Source organism: Rousettus aegyptiacus, unplaced genomic scaffold (genome assembly GCF_014176215.1).
Source record: "Rousettus aegyptiacus isolate mRouAeg1 unplaced genomic scaffold, mRouAeg1.p scaffold_m13_p_13, whole genome shotgun sequence".
Taxonomy (NCBI): Eukaryota; Metazoa; Chordata; class Mammalia; order Chiroptera; family Pteropodidae; genus Rousettus; species Rousettus aegyptiacus.
In genome coordinates, this window is record NW_023416288.1 from 18,670,498 (window position 1) to 18,685,242 (window position 14,745).

Sequence of the window (14,745 nt, forward strand, 5' to 3'; positions counted from 1 at the left end):
ACAAACTAGGCAAACAAAATTTCTTTTCTTGGTGTGTATCTTAGCAATTATGGGGGAATAACTCTACTTAATTGGCCAATAAGAATTTCATGATAGAAAATAAGATAATGCATTTAAATAATTTTGGAGCAGCTTAAGATAGAAATTTCCATAAGACATTCAAAAGAAAAAACAAGAAAATTACTCTAAATTAAATATTATTTCTCTTCCTAATGACAATGCTATAGCAACTTCTAAAACAAAATAAACCCATTAAAGTTCAGTTGTCTTCCTTGCAGAAATTGATAAACATCCTAAAATTCACATGGAAATTCAAGAGACCCAAAATAGGTCCCAAAAAATCTTGAAAAAGTTAGAAGACTCACAAGTGCCAATTTCTAAACTTACTAAATTTTGAAATTGTAATCAAGACAACATGGTACTAGCATAAGGACAGACATATAGATCATGGAATAGAATTAACAGTCCAGAAATAAACGCTTACATTTAGTAAATGGATTTTTGTCACGAGTGCCAAGACAATTCAAATGGGGGAAAGACTACTCTTTACAACAAAGGGAGCTGAGACAAACAGATGTCCACAAGCAAAAGAATAAAGTTGGGCCCCTACCTCACATCATATAAAAACATTAACTCAAAATTGATCTAAGACTTAAATATAAGGGCTAAATTTATTAAACTCTGAGAAGAAAACAGGCATAAATTTTTGTGACCTTGGTAGGCAATGATTTCTTAGATATGACACCAAAAAGTCCCAGTAATAAATGAAAAATAATAAATTGTACTTTATCAAAATTCAAAACTTTGTGCTGCAAAGGACACCACCAAGAAAATAAAAAGGAAATCCATGGAATGGGGGAAAATATTTGCAAATTATATATCTAATAAGAGACATATCTACAATATATAAAGAACACTTACAACTCAACAACAAAAAGACAAATAATCCAACTTAAAATGGCAAAGGATTTGAATAGACATTTCTTTAAAGAAGACATACAAATGTCCAATAAGTGCGTGAAAAGATGCTCAACATCATTAGCCATCAGGAAAATGGAAATCAAAACCAGTGAGATACTGGTTTTGGATGTGCTGGGAAGATTGTGAAAAAATTGGAACTTTCCTACTTTGCTGGTGGGAATGTAAAATAGTGCAACTGGTTTGGGAAACAGTCTGGCAATTCCTCAAAAGGTTAAATACAGAGCTACCATGTGACCTAGAAATTTTACTCCTATGTATATAACCTAAGAGAAATGAAAATACATGTCTATACAAAAACTTGTACATGAATGTTTATAGCAACATTGTTTCTAATAGTCAAAAAGTAAAAACAATCAAAATTTTCATCAACTGAATGGATAAAAGGTGAAATACCCATACAATAAAATATTGCTAAGCCATAAAAAGGAATGAAGTAATGATACATGCTACATCATGGATGAACCTTGAAAACAATAAGTGAAAGAAGCCAGTCACAAAAGACCACATATTGTCTGATTCCAGTCATATGAAATGTCCAGAAGAGGCAAATTTATTGACAGCAAGTGAACAGTGGTTGTCTGGGACTGAAGGGGTGGTGACTGCTAATAGCCATGGGAGGGGAGTGCCGAGATATTAAAAACGTTCTAAAATTGCTTGTGGTGATGACTGCACAACTTTGTGAACAAACTAAATCCAATGTGTTATATACTTTTAATAAGTGAATTATATGGCATATGAACTACATCACAATAAAGCTGTTATTTTAAAAATAAAATATAATAAAAGTACAGCACAAAAATTCAAAGCTATGTCAATGTAAGTATGACGTCACACCCTGAGGTGACAGCTGTGTTCCGGAGCACAATGACACAAACTCATCTGGTTGCTGTTTATGAGGTTTATATTCAAACTTATAATTCATTTGAAAGAACATTTAAAAAAAAAAAACTATGGTGCCTTTGGGAGACAAATAGTGTATAATAAACTGAAATTAAAGATCGAATTAAAATTCAGAACAAAAGGAAATGTAAGAGACCATTGGTAAAGTATTAAGATAAACATATTCCATTTAAAACAAGTTGTTACTTTAAAGCTTCAAATAAAGCCAATTTCTATATCCTTATTAACGGCCTAGCAAAGACCATTATTTTTCCTTGATAACTGTGAAGTATCATTGTAAATGCAGAAGTAAAATGAATATTTCTTAAAACTGTTAACAATTCTCTCGCTTTAACATGACACTGATTTACATTTATAATTAGCAAGATTTTAAATTAAGTCACTTCAAGATAACATAAATGGGCACAGGCATAAGTTATTGGTGCTCTGAAAAGTTTTATTTTTTTCTCAAATTATAAAAGCAATATGAAACACTACATAAAAGTTGAGATAGAAAACAGAATATTACTAAGATAACTATTTTTTGTTTTCCAATGTACCTTGTAGAATATTTTTCAAATGCATATATTTTAACTTAACTGCAATCACCTCTAAAATACAATTTTGTATCCTGAGTTTCACTCAGTGCACATCATAAGCATTTTCCATATTGTCTTTATAATTATAGTTTTATGGCAATATAATTTTTTAAGTGCACATGATTTATTCAGCAATTATTTCAGAGCTGGATGTGTAACTTGCTTCCAATTTTTTGAAGTTATAAATAATATTGCAAAGACTATCTCTGTGCATTCTTTAATGTTACTATCTTAGAAGAGATGCCTAGAAGTGGAAACATTTTTATGACAGTTGACACATACTGCCAAATTACTTTCATCTCTACTTGGATGATCCATAAGCTTCACAAACTTAATATGTTCCGAACTGAGCTCATCATCACCCCACCCCACCTCCACCTGTTCCTCCTTCTATCTTCTTCTTTTTCTTGGTGACTGGCATGGCCAGTTGCTCAAGCACCATCATCTTTGACTCCTGTCCCTTCTTCCCACATAGTCAATCTATCATCAGTCTCTGACATTCACCCTGAAAGAACTCTCCTACACACCTGCCCACTTTATTCCATCCCACTGCTACAACCTGTTCTAGGCACCTTCACTTTCCACAGGAAGCGAAACAACAGACCCTTAATGATTCTCCTTGAAACCCAGTCTTCTTCAATGTCCTCAGGGAGCCTATCTGCAGAATAAATGTATAAATGGAAAACATCATACCAGTTTAAAAACAAGCAATTGTGTATTTGATAGTTGCTGAGAGTAGTTCTTAGAAGTTCTCATCACAAGAAAAAAATGCATAACTATGTGAGTTGATGGATGTTAACTAAACTTATTGTAGTAATCGTTTTGCAACGTATATGTATATATCAATCATTATGTTTTACACCTTAAACTTATTCAATATCATAAGTCAATTATATCTCAATAAAACTGGGAAGATAAATAAGTTAATAAAATGCAAACAGACTACAAATGTAATGCTCAAGAGGAGATATGGGATTTAATTTGTAGGTAAAATGTATATCTATTGTTCATTTTGTAGTACCAGTAAGTTTCAACATGTTGGTTTTAAAGAATAATTTTGTATGAGGCCATATATAACAATAACTGTTATATATGCTAAAATTACATTTTTCATTATCTGTTTTCCTTTCAGCTGGCTTTTTAATATGCAGAAATTAAAAACTTTTATAAAGTGAAATGATGATGATCTTTGCCTTTATGAACTTAGCCAGCTATTTTCAAACTTTTGAATGTGCTTTAACAGATGAGATGGGAAGATACTGTCAAAGACAAGCTCTCAAGCAGTGGTATAAAAACATGGTGCCTCAGAATCCTCAGAATTGATAAATACTTGATAGAACTTGTTCCTTATAAAGCTTTTTCTTCCAATTTAAACAACTCAGTTTTCCTTGAGGTAAAACACATTTACTAAGGCCTTAACACATATAATGTGAAGAACTGAGAAACAAGTAAAAATTTGAAGTCAAAACTCTACCTTTTTCAGCAATAGCTACATAAATGTATCCAATGATCAACTTTTTTACCCAATTGTCCAAATAATTAATGTATTTTATTCTTTATTTTTTTTGTATATCGAAGACAAAAATACAGTTTAGAGAAGAATTTGTCCACATATGTTACATGTTACCTGAGAATACTTGAGCTCTTAAAAGAAAATTTACCATGATACCTGCCTCTGTCTCTGACCCCACTCCTTTGTTCTGTGCATATCTGTAATCGATCAATCAAAAAATAAGGTGAAAATTAAAGAAATTAAAGAATAAATAAAACTAAATAAAGAATCCAATACAGAATAAAAATAAAAAATAAAGGACTCTTCTGATCTCTAGTCTTACTTACTGCTTAGTCCTCTCCATTGGAGAAGGAATGAATTATCAGAAGAGGGAACAGGCACATAGTTTTGGACCCTTCTGGGTTTTTTTTTGGGGGGGGAGGGGGGGTTGCGGGTTCCTGCTTGCAGAAAGGAGACATTTAGGTTTGCTCTATTCTCTCATGTGGCTTGGCAGGCCCACCTGCTAAAATGAAAACTTTAATATTAGCCATTTTCTGCGAAGGTCCCTAATGCTTCGGAATAAAGTCTAAACCTGTTTTCCAGGCGTGCAAAGGCTTATGTGGCCTGGGCTTTGCCTCTCGGGTAGCCATCACTTCTGGATCCCTGTCCCCCCATTTCCACATGAAGTAAGTTTCCAAATCTACCAGGCTTTCTACTACCTAAAGGTTTTTGCCCAAACTGCGCCCTCTGACTAGAATCCCCCTTACTCATTTTCTGAGCAGGCTCATTTGTACTCATATTTGAAACGCAGATCAGGCTTCACCTCCTCTATGAACTCTTTCCAGGCATATGCCTGACATGGGGGACGGTGACATGAACCACATTATTTTAAAAAAAATAATCTGATTACTTGCCTGGTCTCCTAACAAATTGTGAGCATAGATTGTATTTTTTAAATCACTGTACCCCAGAGACTAATACACTATTCTTCCATTAAAAAGTACTTAATAAATGAAAGAGAAGCATGAATCTATGCATAGAACTTAGAGGAATAGATATTAGACATCTAGTTGCATTAATTTCATTTATTTGTATTCTCATAAAAATAGAATTATATGGGTCTCTAATTTTTATTAAAAGCTTTGTTTCAAACATTTTTATGTCATATCACCATCATTCCAAAAAAGAAAAGATATTTGCACCAAAAATATAGGAGGCACATTAATTCAGACTAAAGAACAATCTTGTAAGTCACCAAACATGGGGACAAATTCAGCAGAACACAACACACTGGACCCAGGATCATGACCTTGTATCAGAGCAGTATTTGGCAGCCATTGACTTATATTCTCTTCCTCAAGTGCAACTTCTCACTGAGGCCTTTGTAAGGCAAAAAGCAGACAGACACTTAATTCGAGGGAGTACTTTGTGAGGTTGTCTAAAGAGTAAACTAGGATTCTCTGTTGCTGACTGAGGCTAGATCCACATGCTTTGGTAACCAGAGGAAATACTGGAAGGTTTGACAATCTCTTATGAAAAGTGAGTATATTCTTTAATCCTCACACCCCATCATTCCCTTCATAGCCACCATTTACACCACATCACTCACCCTGGGTTGGCAGCTATGCCACGTCTACAATGAAACATGAACCTGCTCCAGTTTCCACCAGCTTTATCCGAGGCTAAATGCATCCACGAGTCCTTAGCCTCTGGCTCCCTGTCAGGGGTAAAAGCAGCACCAAGACCACACTCAGAACAGTTGCCCTAGGTTACGAGTCTGGCAAGGGAGAGGGAGTCTTTCCAGGAGGCTCAGCTTCCTTTGCAGGAGCTTACTCACTTTGAAATAAATCTTTATAATTGTTTTCTGTTAGATTTAAGAGAAGTTTGAAAGCTGTCAGTGATTTCTACAGATATAAAAAAAAAAATACACATCTAGAAGGATGAGGGCTGGGATGCTGCTGAGTGGGTTCTTGATGATCGACATTTAATGGCACTTTGGGCTGTGGAAGGGCAGTAGGTTTACACTGAGGGTCTACTGTGAGAGCTTTTCTTACGCACCTCCTGTTTTTTGATTACACATAGCAAATACGGAAAAATCTTCAGTTAGTAGATTATGGCTGTCACGAGAAGTAGGAAATAATTTCATGGAAAAATTTTTTTTTTAATCAGAGACTGACACTTATACCAAGTATAAAGCAGAAACATTGTTGTCGGGTGCTTAATTAAAACTTCTAAAGTATAAGAGTATATTTTTAAATAAAATTTTAGGAAAAAAAACCCCAACGCAATGTTTTTGGTATTTCTGTCCCTCCCTACCTGTTGACCTTTTCAATATTTCATTTTTAAAAAGCATTTGTAGCCCATGTTATTTTCAAAAAATATTTAGGGCAAAAAGTTCATTAAGTGAATTAAGAATTATGACACACACCATTAAAAAGAAAGGAAGGCACAAAAGATGAATTAAACATTGGATTTCTTTCTAAATGTAAAGCAAAAGGGTAAAAAAATTATTTTTGCTACCATGACACTGTGTAATAACTAAAGAAAATGTGCAAAATCATTCCCAGGGACAATTTTTTTTCTTCTGGAATTATATTCAAGGAGGATCTTGTTTCATCAGAGCTTATATTGAGATATTGGAGTAATAAGAGTTGGCACCGGGTACAATTTATAGAAATGCTATTTTGAAAGACTTATCATATGAATACTTTGTAAAGGTTATGGCTTAACATTAAATTAAAACTCATGGAAAGCATTTCAAGTTGGGAAGGGATCTGAGACAACAGGGTCCAAATAAATGCCATGGGACTAACTTAAATATCTGATGGCACATGCCACCCTCTAGCAGGTGTTGGGGTCAGTCGGCTAATGACTGAATTCTCTAACAAGTACTTGAAGGACAAAAATTCTGTTCTTAATTTAGAGTCACATGCTCAGGCCCCAGACTCAAAGATTCAGACTCTCTTGGAGGAATCAGAGGCCAGGGACCTGTTTATATTTTAATAAAGCTCAAGCAGGACACGACTGGGATGCATGTTTTAGGTCAGAGTTTGCCTTAGAGAGTTATTCAGTTCAATTTAGTTTAGTTGTTTCTGAAAGTGCCTCTATGGGTGAGGCCTGCACTATTGATGAGAGAAGGAGTGAGCCCAGAAGAAAGCACCATGATTGAAAACCACTGATGCTTGGTTTTCACGTTGCTTCCTCCAACATCTTTGCTCATTGTTTTAACTATTACCATGGAACACGTTACTTGAACAAAGTGTTGAAAAGATTCCATATTTGGAGAATGTTTTCAGGAGAGAGACCCCTGTTCGTGTCTTTCCAAGGTTCTTCCTTAATACTTAGAGAACCATGTTGTAACTCTGAAGTAAAACTTTAAGCTCTAAAATTACATTTTCATACAGAAAGCCAACCGACAGATAGACAAGAGAGAAAGCAACTATTTTACTCAAAGCATTTCCGTGTGTGCTTGACTGACCTCAGAATCCATTACTGTAAAATACAAGGTACAATTTAATTCTAAAATTTGTAAGCTGGACTTTACAGCTCACTGCTTATCCCGTAGCCCCCTTTCTTTTCTTTTCTGTGTCTATGCCTTTTCCTTTATTTCCTCAAGTTTAATTCTTATTAATCCAGGTACTATACTTAATTCCAGATTATTACCTGTATAAAAATGTTATCAGGAATATGGATAAAGGAGTTGGGAAAGGATATGCTTCACAAAATGTGACTCATTTCATATCTCATATGTTTGTAGGATTGGGTTTAAAAAAAAGGGGAGGGGCAGATCTGTCTCAACAGGTTAGAAATTAAAGATCAAAGCTTGGTTTGACGCTGACATTCAACCCTTTCAATTTACCCAGGCATAAGGAGTGTTTCTTAATCTCAACAAGAGAATAAGTCATACTTCGTAAGGCTTGAGAACAGACAAATCTCTTTCAAATGCATTGTCTCATTTAATCATTTATAATGACCTGAGGGAGAGTAAAATCCCCATTGAACCAAAAGAGTAAATTAAGGTACAGAGGAGTGCAGCATTTTGCCCAATGTCACCAAGTTTGTGAGTGACAAGGCCAGACCTTCGGAATAGGTTTCAAATCCACTCTAGCCATCAGTCATCAACACATGGTGGAAAGAATGTTAAAGGCAAAGAAATAGTTTCCTAGAATAAAGTTACAGCAGTCTTCATGTCCTTCTGCAGCTGATAACTGGGGCATCAATTTCCTTTGAAATTCCAGGCCCTAAATAATCAGCTTCTCTATGGAAGGTACAAAAGGCAGTGCTGTAATTTATGATTGCTGATCCTGATCTACAATTAGATTTCACAGGACTTGGAACATCTGATATAAAGAACCATTAACGTAACCTCTTTGTCAATACAGAAAATTGCTAGTATTTTCGTATCTTTACAATACCCATTTCTTATTAAAAAGAAAAATGCAATTGGCCATCTTCTATCTATAATAAGTTTAATAAGATCACCGTATTTAAAAATCCATGGTTAAGGCAATGAGAGATAAAGGTCTGCTTACCCCTCCTTCATGTCATTAATGGGCAGCGGAACCCTGCCGCCCCTGTCCAGGGCTGACGTGATGTTGATGGCATTCAGACGCTCTGGCTGCCACACATTTTTCACTGCCCCAAGGAAGTCTCCAAGTACCTCACTGGCCAACATTTCTTCTACATTCATATTTTTAATGAAGAATTCTGCTTGATATGGTAATGGGAAGTCTAATTTTGGTAAAAAAAAAAAAAAAAAAAAGAGAGAGAGAGAGATGCATATCTTTAATGAAACAGTCGTTCCAAAGGGGAACAAAAAAACAATTCTAGATTTGTTGACTATTGCCATAATCCTGGCTTTGGGAAACTATGTTAATACTGACTATAATAAAGGCTTTCTGTATAACATAGGATATATATATATATATATATATATCCCCTGAAAAACATAACATATTTGACACAGAATTTTATGTACAAACCAATCAAACCCAAGAATACAGCAGGGCAATTTACAATGATAGGATATGGCCAAAAAAAAAAAAAAAAAAAAGTCAAATCAGGCTCCAACTTGCCAGGGACCTGCTGGCCTCCTCTCCATCTCTCCCAGGCGTAAGGCATACTCCCAGAACTCTACATGGGTAAGAATAATATTTTGTATTTGGAGAGTTTTAAAACTGACAGATTTTTTTTCAAATACATCATCTCATTTAATCATTACAACCCTGGGTAGTGCTACTCCCATTTGAACAGAGGAGGAAGTTGAGGCACAAAACAACATCCTTTTCAAATAGAGAAGATATTACAAAATATCTGCATTTGCTCATGGATTGCTGACATGTGATTTGAAATATCATAGTTTAATTTTGCAGTACAGTCATGTGTTCCTTAATGACAGGGATATGCTCTGAGAAATGCATCATCACGCAATTTAGTCATTATGCGAACATCATAGCGCCTACTCACGCAAACCTGAATGGGAGAGTCTACTACATACCTAGGCTATATGATGTAGCCTATTTCTCTCAGGCTATACACCTGTACAGTATGTTACTGTAGTGAATACTGTAGGCAACTATAACAGTATATTTGTGTATCTAAACATAGGAAAAGTACAGTAAAAATACAGTATAAAAGATAAAAAATGGTACCCCTGTATAGGGCTGTTACCATGAATGGAGCTCCCAAGACTGGAAGTTGCTCTGGGTGAGTCAGTGAGTGAGTGGTGAGTGAATGTGAAGGCCTAGGACACTACTGTATACTACTATAGACTTCATAACACTGTACACTTAGGCTACACTCAATTTATTTAAAATATCACACCATTGCATTGTGATGTTACGGCGACTATAGAAATTTGTCAGCTCTATTATAATCTTATGGGACCACATAGTTTATGTGATCCGAAAATTTTTTATGTGATGCATGGCTGATCTTTTCGTAGCATGCTAAAATATTACTTTTTACTTAAATAAGTCATTTTTAATAAGAATTATAAAATCATAATAATTTCACTATTTGATCACTCTATAAATGTCTATGAAATATTATAAGAGAAATTATATTTGAAATTTCTCATAAAATTTTCTATCTCATATTGTTAGAGATTTAATTAGCTTTTTTCCTCCTCAATGTCTCATCACTACTTCCCTTCAAAGATTTCAAAATTAATATTTTAAGCCAAACTATCGTCCAATTCAGACTCTCAATGTAAGAAATTCTAAATACAATTTATTTCAGTTTCTCAAATGTTGTTCTTCAATTACAAATCGTTTCCCATATTCTAACTGTTCTAAGATAAAGAATAGCTTTCTTTTTGTTTAATATTATTTCTGTAATAATAAAGTTTGCTTTTAAAAAAAATACTACGAGGCAGGACAAACTAAGGGACTGAAGTGAATTATCGCATTTAATACAACCAGAGTGAGCACATTCTTATCGTTCTCCGTATTTTCACAGTGGAAGCTGATCTTCAGTGAAGTCTAGGAATTTACCATTATTTGAACTTATGTGATTTTTATCTAAGCTAAAGGAGACTATATATAAAGTGCCCAGCAGAGCTCCTAGCATAAAATAAGACCTTACAAAATATTAAACTTTAACAATTAGTATAGTAAAATGAACAGGTTGATTATCTGAATTCTCCCCTTTGAAGGAAAAAACAATGTTTCTGGGATATGCACAAATTTAAAGTCCCCACTAGTAATTATAGTATGCATACCCTCTGATTTATTTCATTAAAACTTGTATTCTAAAACAAACGAAAACCTTGTATATCTATACAGTATTCTGCTACTGCTTAATACTAAAATAAAACAAAAACTACACAATAACTAACTAAAATCTTAATTACTTCATTTCTTATAATGCTTCTTTATTAGTAAGGGTATTTGCTGCCAGAGGTGATGTCAGGGAAGATAGTCTGCCTTTACATAAGTTTTAGAGAGTTTTCTAGAGTGTCGTGTCTCTTCCTAAAGACTGAGTTTTTCAAGGCCCTAAAGGTTCTTTCCTCATCTCCTACACCATCATTTGCTCTGCTTATGGTTTGGTTAGATTTGTCTGATATACAGGCCATCTACGACCTTCTAAAATATGAAATATTTAATCACTTTTATGTAGATAAGTTTCCAGTTTTATAGATACACAGCCAAACACTAACTTAATCATATTACATTTTCCCCTACACCAAGAAATAGTCATACAGAAATATGTCACAAAGAACAGGTCCTTGGCAATAAATAATATTTTAAAACAATGCCAAATACAGTTTCTGAGTATGCTGGAAATCTATCCTCTATTAATTTCATCTGGTGTTTTTATAGCCACTTTTCCAAAGAAGCATGCAAAACTGGTTTCATTATCAATGCTACGTTTTGGGCGCACTGTTATTTGGCTTTTCCTAATCCATGTGACGCAGTTAGGTGGCTCCTTCACGAGACAGGCTGCCACACCCCTCAGAGCTCTGGGCCATGCAGCTGCCTGCTGTCTACCAGGCCAAGCGTGCCTGCCAGGACTCACAGAGATGATTCACTGGCGCTTTCTAACTTTGGGGAAATCCCATGCCTGCTATATTTGAACATCACAGAGGCCAAGAGAACAGTAGGCCAACAGATTGGTGGCAGGTCTCTGAGGCACTAAACCCAATTTAGAGAATCACTCTGTGTACTCTCCTTGAGCTCTAGGCTGCGTGAGTCTACAGGGCTATTAGGCCTCTCAATGCAGGAGACAGCTGGGCAAAGAGACAGACTGAGTGATTATCCTGATACTCAACTCTTATTATTTCTTTTCCTGACCTTATCTGGGAGAAAGGGCATGTGTGTAGGTTGTGCACAGAGATGTACATCCTAGAGCCCACACAGATTCCATCTATACCAGAATGGAGAAACAATGTCATTTGGTTCACTGGTTTTCATAGTGTTGGGCCACTGAACGCTCTGTAAAAGGTAGTGGAGCAGTTCTGCCTGAAGTAAAAGTGGAGACTTCCAAAACCCATCTACTCTTCCTCCTTCATCATCTTCACAAACCCCCCTGATTTAGATAAACAGACCCTAAACCCACTTTCAATCCTACAGTTGTCTAGCAATCTTCCATTAGCATCTGCTTGAGCATGGGTCCCCACTCATCAGTATCACCTACTAGGATGCCTGTGGACTCTGTAGCCATAGGACTGAGGCCAGACTTCAGAAGATAGACTAGGCTACCTTTCAGTTTGTAAGGACTTCTGTCCTGGCAAAGTGTTTGAGTCCCTATGAGAACATAATGATAAGGTTAGTGGTACAAGCCCACTGCAGTGTAACTATATAGCTAACAATACTGGTGAATTACCTAGGAGAAAGGGAACCGTGCAGTTATTCTGCTCATTAAGGGTATTCCAATTCTACAGGCACCACTTAGATTGGATGCAAGCATCCAAGTACAATTGGAGTCAAGAACAAAGGTTTCCCTGATCCAAACATGAATACCTACCCTTAGGGAGTAGAGAAATAGACAAGGAGTATAAATCTTCTGTCTAGGCCCATAGAACTGGCACTTGGACTTGCTTTTCATATATTACAGTCTTTTAAATTTTAAACTAACACATTTATTGCATGCAATTGATATTGCTAAAATACCCGGGGAAAAATTCAAATATAAAGGGGTTTAAAATCTTTAAGCAATCTCCCAAATTATGTACTGCATTACCAAGTCTATAGAAAATGCTTTCTTTTGTATAGTGTAAAGGCAATTTTTAACTCAGCCTTTACTGAAGACTTTAACCTACTTTATTAGTAGGTTCTGATAAAATGTTTTGTTTACACATTTGTTTTTAATTATAGTAGTCAATAGAAGAATTCTATCCAGTACTCACAATTGTTTTACTGTTTCTGGGTTGGGGGGGGGGGTGGGCACTTATGTCCATTCTTCTCTTGTTATCCTCATAAATGATATCTAGTATACAGAGGAGTATCTCATGACTTATACATTTTAAGAACAAAGTTTGCAGTGGTATGTATTTTTCTCAAATGACAAAATAGGGTAGGAATATGTGAGAGTGCAATTCCTGGAATATTTCCTGTGTCCTTAACCTTCCAAATTCTTGGGAATCACTTAGAATTTGAGTATATGTAACTCTCAATCACTGATGGACTCCAGCTACTTAGAAAGGAGACTGTGACCCAAATTACTGTTTATTTCTTCCTATCAGTAACTCTTTATCTTCACACACAATTGGACTACTTCCTATAATAAGTTTTAAAGTAAAATAATGAAACTACCTAATAATTACTGATCGTGCACTCTGTTCTCAGCCCTGTGTTAAGCATATTTCAAGCCTGACTCATGGAATGCGTATCTTAGACTTATGAGAGAAATGCTATTTTTGGTCCTATTTTACAGATGATGAAACCAAGGCCTAGAGAAATAAGTGGCCTGTTTGGTTCCTGATCTTGAGCTTCTCAGCACCATAAAACATCATGACATTTTATAACAAATTAAATACTGCTTAGTTTTCTTTTCTATATTTTACTATTTCATTAGTTATATTAGGATTCTGGTACTTTTGAATCCTTAACTATATTTCACATAGATATAAAACATAACAATACTTCTTGTAAATAAGGAAATGAGCGACATGTTTTCTCATACTTACCTTCTGCTGACATTATATTAATTATTAAATTATGCCTTGCAGTCTCAAAGGTACGCCTATTGTAGGCAGTTATCTATTAGAAAAAGAAAATGATATTAAAGAAGTGAAATGTTATTTGGAAAATGAAATTCGTTAAGGACAAAATAAAAACAAATTGTCGTTCTTTCCATTTTCATTGTTTGTTTATATGTTTACAAAATATTCCTTCTCTGGGCAATAAGAACTCAGAGCTTTTAGCAATATTACAGGAAAATAAATAATTAGTCAGGTCTATTTAACATGCTGAAACAAAAAGTTAAAATCAGAAAGACTCTTTCACCAAAGACCCCCGTTAAATGCTAATCGCACTGCAGATGCACCATTAGTAAATGGATTAACCATTATGAATTACTTACCAGTACCGTTCTACAACTTCAAAAAAAAAAATCAATATATTTTTGTATTTTTAAATGAAGCTTAAGGATTACACTGGAAAGTACACTTTAAAGCAAGCACATCTCTGTTGTTTGCAGTCAGTACTAAATTGCACAACAACCAGTCAAAAAATGTCATGAATTACCCTTTGGAAACCATATCTCGCTTATGGGATTAAAGCAGTAAGGATCATGGTCTACAAAGCTTATGGCACATGCTCAAAAACACAGATCAATCCTTTGGAGAGTCAAATATTAGTAAACATTTGCAGAGCCAATGAACTTACATCAAAGTCAACTCAGAAACAGCCACTGCAAACGACAAACAAAGCAAAGGCCAACAACAGGATAATACTTCGAAAATGAAAGAATAATTAACTTTATAACATATCAAATCATTCAGACAGGTCTGCAGTACCTTAAATAAAACAAATGATTGTGTAAAGTCTTAGCATCCCAGCATTAGCCTTCTGGCAGTGATTGTGGCTGTAGTTGACACTGAGACAAAAGGGTGGGACAAACCTGACTCAAACTGAAAAGAAATACCTTGCTCAGTTAAAAACGAACACTGGAGATTTTTATAGGATCATATATGAGCTTTAAATGAAGTAAGTCACATTCATCAGAAATATTATTTGCAAAAACAGTAAAAATCAAAATTTTGGAATAATTCTGAACCTTTAAAAATATTTAAAAGTACATGTTATGAAAAGTATGTCATTCTACCAAGTTAAAAGAACTCTCCACAATTTG

General features: G+C 35.0%; 1 protein-coding gene across 5 annotated transcripts in view; it reads right to left on the reverse strand.

Annotated features, from left to right (window-relative positions):
• SGCE (sarcoglycan epsilon) overlaps positions 1–14,745 on the reverse strand; it is a 62,664-nt gene that overhangs the window by 17,697 nt on the left and 30,222 nt on the right. For 4 of the 5 annotated variants that reach the window (XM_016160866.2, XM_016160867.2, XM_036230361.1 and 1 more), the window contains exons 4-5: positions 13,580–13,652; positions 8,484–8,682 (exon numbers count right to left, since the gene is read on the reverse strand). In XM_016160866.2, the coding sequence (XP_016016352.1) occupies positions 8,484–8,682; positions 13,580–13,652 (272 nt within the window). Of the gene's footprint in view, positions 1–5,560; positions 5,669–8,483; positions 8,683–13,579; positions 13,653–14,745 lie in introns of all 5 variants that reach the window. The other variant, XM_036230359.1, reaches the window with a different exon arrangement.